Below are 5930 nucleotides of genomic sequence, written 5' to 3'. Positions count from 1 at the left end.
ACAAGGTTGTGCAACATGCTATAGGTCTGTACTCCTTGACATAAGAAGGCATTGATACCTTAGGGACAAGGGTCACTGTTGTTATATTTATTCTTTTCAGGAGCTTTCCAGTAGTAAAAAATTGCAGTATACCATCAGTGATCTCCTCCCCTACAACATTCTAGTGTAACTTAAAAAATTCTGTATTTGAATCCATCAATAGCTGGGCTCTTATCAGTTGGCAAATCTTTCAATGCTTGAGTTATATCTTGGACTGTGACTGGTTGCATCAACTGATGTTGTTGTTCTATTGTTAAGCATGGACCATCTCTTGCAATACAAACATTTATACAAGGAAGATTATCTGCAGCCTGTCCCAATAATGCTTGAAAAAATCCTAGAATTCCTGTTGAATGAGATTTGGATCAGTCAGTTTCACTCCCTGTTCATTGTAAATGGTAGATATTCTATTTCTGGCCTGCCTTGCCTTCAAGTGAGCAAAAAACTATTTAGAGTTATTGTCCCTATGACTGGTCTTTTTTACTTTATGATTCTTCTCAAAATCACGATTATTGTTCTAAGCAAAATAAACACTAATTAAGATGCAATTAAAAATTACCAAATAATCAAAGTTATACCAAATTGATTCGGGTAGAATACAAGCTGAGGCAAAGTAAAAGGGAATATCTTGTTGTCTGATTTGTCATACCTCTTTCAAGGCTTGAATTTAAAGAAATCGAATCTAATTCGGAAAAGGTGCAACAAATATCCTAAAACGAATTTGGAGAAGTAATCACTAGATTTTAAGTATTTCACCATTTATATCTCTTCATTAAAATTACAATATGTCATTGAAGTATAATGTATATTATTAAAGTATACTGTTGCAAAGATATTATTCCAGAGTTGTATGCTCTTGCAGTATACTATTGCAGAATTGCCTACCATGGAAGTATGCAGCAAACTGTATAATATAGCAAAGATACTTTTACAATATACGGTATATTGTTTTGGTGCACTTCTTGGGTTACAATAAGTTCATGATAGTTGAAAAGCTTGAAAATAAATGTGTTGTTGAAAAACCTTGAAAACAAGGCAATTTACCATTGTTGCAAAATGAATTTGTTAGATTTGATGTTTTTTTTTTGGAAAATTGATGATTGAGGTTTGTTCTTTATGACATATGAAACTTATGTTTCAATTTTGAGCTTATTTGAGGTAGATTTGGGTGTTGAATCGTGCTTTTGATTGTTGAAATTCGAAGAACAAGTTGATGTTTCTGGGAAAAAAAATTGTAGGTTGAACTTCATGAAAAAATGTCTAAAGTTTAGCCAAGACCTCATGCAAAATTTTCTGAAGTTTGGTCTTACTAAGGCCACAACTTCAGTAAAAAAATGTTTGAAGCTAGGCCTTAGCAAGCCCACAAAATCAATAGAAAATGTGAAGTTGGTCTTGACAAGCCATTATATATCTGAAGCCTTGCAAAAGCCACAACTTCAATTAAAAAAAAAATCCAAAATTTGGCCTTGTCAAGTCCACATCTTGTTTCCTTGTCAAGTCAACAATTTGTAGCTTTGTCAAGTCCTCAACTTCAGTCAAAAAAAAAAATTCGATGTTGGCCTTGACAAGCTACACCAAACTTCAAGTAAAAACGTCTGATGGTTGGTGTCTGTAACAAATTTTCTTAACTATATGGAAAATAAAAAGCGCAATCACAAAACAAATAAAAAGAAGTGATTTTATTCATCAAGATTGTGAGTACAATTATGTGTATTCCCTTGATTCTTCTCTCCTAAATTTTCTCCATGATTCAAGGATGAGTAGAAGCGTATTTCTCGAACGTAGGTTGATGCAGACCTTCTTGTGATGTAGTTGATCGCTAAGAACGTCGGACAACACTTTGATAGTTAGAGTTGATCTTGAGGAAGAACACATTTTGATCATATCGGCTTTGAGAACAAAATTATTTGATGTCTTGATCTCATTGTGGATACCCAAAATTTTATGGAATATATGTATCCCTTAAATAGGTGTGAGCTAGGGTTTAAGGTTGAGTAACCTCCAAGAAATTCTAACAGGCCTTAGGTTTGAAGAATATGGATTGAACTCGTCTTGTAGAGGCCCAACTTAAATCCAGTAAAAAATTTATGTCTACAATTGGCATTCACAGGGTCACACTTCAGACAAAAAAGTTCAAAGTTTGTCTAACTTCAAATGTGAATTTTTACAACTCCAGTCGCGTATGTTTGAAGTTATTCCCAAAGTGGATAAACTAGTACTTTTAAAAATAAAAAATAAACTTTGGGAACAAATTAAATGGCAGCCTCAACGCGGGTATTCGTACACTTCATCCAAAATAAATTGAGCAGAATTTGATTCTAATGCTTATACCTAGTGATGACACAGTTCCAACAACTATGCCTTGTCACAAAGGTTTATTTGTCTAACACATTCGTTTATTGTGAAATGTCTAAAATTTGTTGTGAATCGGTAAGTTGGATCACCACTGAATGAACTTAACTACTGAATGCTTGTTGTCTTTAAGTTTTCGAAGTTAACAACTTTAATTTGTTTTAAATTTTATTAATTATCTATATCTTGTCTCATGAGTTGAAGGTTAAATACCAAGATGGATTACAAGTTATCCTTTCGTGTTGTCGATCTTGCTTATTTTTTAGCAACTGTTTTAAAGAAATGACATTTAATGAATAACTACTACTGCAGTGATATGGTGATGTACGGCGAACATGTGAACTGTGGAGACTCAATGAGCAATTGGTTTTGATTGTGTAAAATGTTTGATACTTTGGTACGATACTTTCGAACCGAAAATCAAACTTTTTTAAAAAATCAAAATCGAAAACTGATTGAATAATCGAAATTGAATTAATTCGATTCAATCCAATTTTACTTTTTTTATTTTTTCGATTATGATTGGTCCTTAACTTGGTGTGTGAAAAACTAAGAAAAAAGAAATACTTATTCAATTCATTCTCTTTTGCCCTTCTAGACTCAATTGACCCTCACCCTCCATGTGATCTACTTATAGATTTTACATGGCTTTAATAATACATTCATGACCTTTTCTCTCCTGAAACATACGCTAGCACTACTTGGCTACTACTGCCACTGAAAAGTTAAAAAGTTTATCCAATCACGTGCAAGTGCATTTCCCCTTACACATAACTCTCTCTTTCGCCCAATTGGTAGTTGCAACACTTCAATAAATAGCATTAAGTTATTTAGTGTTGCAATGTTACCTAAAGAATTTTATATTATTAGTGTAATCTCATTTGTTATAATTGTTTATTTGGCATTTACTTTAGTTACTAACCACTATTTATCATATAGAATTACTTTTCTATTGAACTTGATTCAATAACAACAATATACCCGATGTGATCAACCAAGTGAGTCTGGGAAGGATGTGGTGTACGCAGACTTTACCCCTATCTTTAAACTTGATTATGTATAAATAATGTTTAATTCCATCACTGCATTAAATTAATTTTTAATAGATAAGATATGAAATACTAAATCTAAAAGAAATTGTGAAAGTGATAATCCTCAAATTCCTTTAAAGTGGCAGCAACAAAATTAGAAAAGTGACGATAAAGTCCTTTAAAGGGAAAAAAAGAAAAAGAAAAAAGAAAGGCATCCACGTCAGCTTGATGATGGTGACACGTGGCATACAGATGACGTCAACAGACCTGATAGTGATGTCCGTACATTCCTTGTTGTTGTTGATCAATAACCTCTTTTACGTCGTCGGAGTTCCATTACTTTCCTGTGAGAATTCGAATGCTGAGTCAGCACGAAAGTCGGGCTTGCCGCCGGACGATATTCAGGTACCAACCGGCCCGATTTGTACCGAACACCACAGGCATTGCATAGTGTTTTCGGGCCCAATGGGCCCGTCCGCCACTGTGGTGTTTTCTCAGATGCACAGTGGGTGCACTTTCTGGGCCCATTGTTGTTGTGTTGTGGATCTTGATGATTGGGCTTTTCGTGCGTGGGCTTATTGTTGTGGGCCTGTTGTTGGAGTGAGGAAGCCCAACTAGTGTTTGCAGTAGTGGTTGCACATGAACGTTTGCTTCTTGATTTGCCGTGCAATAATGTAGTGTTGTTGTTGGAATTGAGATTCATCGTTCCAGTTAAGGTATTTGAAGGGTAATTATTGGATGAGTCTTCCACGAAGTTTGATAGCCATTCCAACTCCGCTACATCATCACTCTTCAGAAAACAAGAACAAGAAAAATAAATAAGTTCAAATTAATATTTGGTGCACTGATAGTGTATAAGCTTTTTTACACCTCAGGTTAAGTTGACCTAAACGATTAAGTAAGGTTTTGTAGCAAACTTGATATGACCGCAAATATGCTATAAGAGATTAAATTGCGCTAATTATCTAAAATATATTTGCATTGTTAGTGTATGTAATTTAAAGTCTAAATAAAGGGTTTAAATTTCTCTAATTATTTTAGACCATCACAAATCATTTTTACTAAAACGGAGAAAATAACTTCCCTCACTTGGAAGTCATTTTACTTGATAATTGTCTCAATTATTAATTTCATATCATTATTTTAACCTAGCACTAAACATATGATCGATCCTCAATACTCCAAACTTTCACTAAATTAGTATTGGAATTGGACATACAATTATTAATCTTTAACAAATGTTTTATTTATCAGAAAAGACTTTTGACTAGCTCTCTAACCATATCCCAGAAAACTTTAGCAAAATATATTTTCGAAAAGTAAGTCACTTTCATTGTACTATACACATTCTAAAAGCTTATAATTTCATATCAAAGACGTATTTGTTTATGTATTTATTTAGAATAGGTATGCAATACTTACAGGAACGCAGAGTTTGTCGGTGAAGTCAGCGGAACTGGGAAGACCATCATAGTAACTACCAGCAATATTGTCGGTAGGAGGTGGTTGATAGTGATGATTGAGGTCGAAATCGGTGGTTTTAGAGGAGCTACCAGAGGAGGAAAAGATCTCTTCGTTGGAGAAATCAAGAAGATCATCAATCCGAAATACTTCTGGTGCTGACTGCAGTGCGTAGACATCCATATTCGCTTAGTAATGCAAAAACTATAAACGGCAAATGTTGGTGTAAAGGTTTGCTATATATGGAGAGAAATATTTGAGGGGGATTATCCCTCTCACACAAGAAGCTTGTCTAGAGAGAGATAGTGAGTGTGAGTGTGAGTGTGAGTGTTAGTGAAGTAAGGGGGCTGGGATTGATATAGCACTTAGCAGTGTAGTGTTCTGATATTTGAGAGCAGGGGCAGAGCTGGAATACAAGTTAGGGTTCAGTTGAATTCAGTAATTTTTTTCAGACTTTGTATTTATTAAAAAATTCATTAAATATGTACAAATTATCAATTTAAAACCCAATAATTTACAAGGATTAAAATCCCGAATTCATAAGTTTTAAATTCTGGCTTTGGATGTAAGTGAAGGGAGACATGAAGGGGGGAAAACCTACGTGAGTGTTGGGGGGCTGGTTTTAGTGAGAAACTTAACTTAGGTTTGCATATCTAACGTGAGATGATCACGAGTCTTGCCCGTGTTCTTTTAGCGTCTTTCTCGTTTAGTTGTTCGAGTCTCCAGCAACAACGTAGGTTTTAGTATGTACTAATCTGTTTAAAACTATTTACATGATTAGATTATTTTATAAAAGTAATGTATATTATTTGTTATTTTGAGCTACGCATTATCCTATGTGATCTCTGCAGTGTTACTAAATAATAATAGCAGTACTTGATAAATGCAATTATGCAAAATACAACAACAAGTATATATCCAGCGTAATCTCATAAATGGGGTCCGGAGAGGGTGGTGTGTAAGCAGTATTAAGCCAACCCTTCATTGATGCAAACAGGGGCGAAGCCACATTGGGCGAAAAATTACAGTGTATTTTCAAAGTTAAAA

The 5930-nt window shown here is 34.4% G+C and overlaps 1 protein-coding gene across 1 annotated transcript; it reads right to left on the bottom strand.

Annotated features, from left to right (window-relative positions):
* Positions 1 to 3356: 3356 nt before the first annotated feature.
* LOC132063047 (GATA transcription factor 2-like) lies at positions 3357 to 5195 on the bottom strand. The gene is made up of 2 exons (XM_059455484.1): positions 4845 to 5195; positions 3357 to 4212 (listed from the first exon to the last, which is right to left on the bottom strand). Exons 1-2 carry the CDS (start codon positions 5064 to 5066, stop codon positions 3727 to 3729), a joined length of 708 nt encoding a protein of 235 aa, XP_059311467.1. The 5' UTR covers positions 5067 to 5195; the 3' UTR covers positions 3357 to 3726.
* Positions 5196 to 5930: the final 735 nt, after the last annotated feature.

The sequence above is a fragment of the Lycium ferocissimum genome, chromosome 7 (assembly GCF_029784015.1).
Source record: "Lycium ferocissimum isolate CSIRO_LF1 chromosome 7, AGI_CSIRO_Lferr_CH_V1, whole genome shotgun sequence".
Lineage (NCBI taxonomy): Eukaryota > Viridiplantae > Streptophyta > Magnoliopsida > Solanales > Solanaceae > Lycium > Lycium ferocissimum.
Note: the sequence above shows the minus strand (reverse complement) of the source record. Positions and strands in the feature narration are given on the sequence as shown.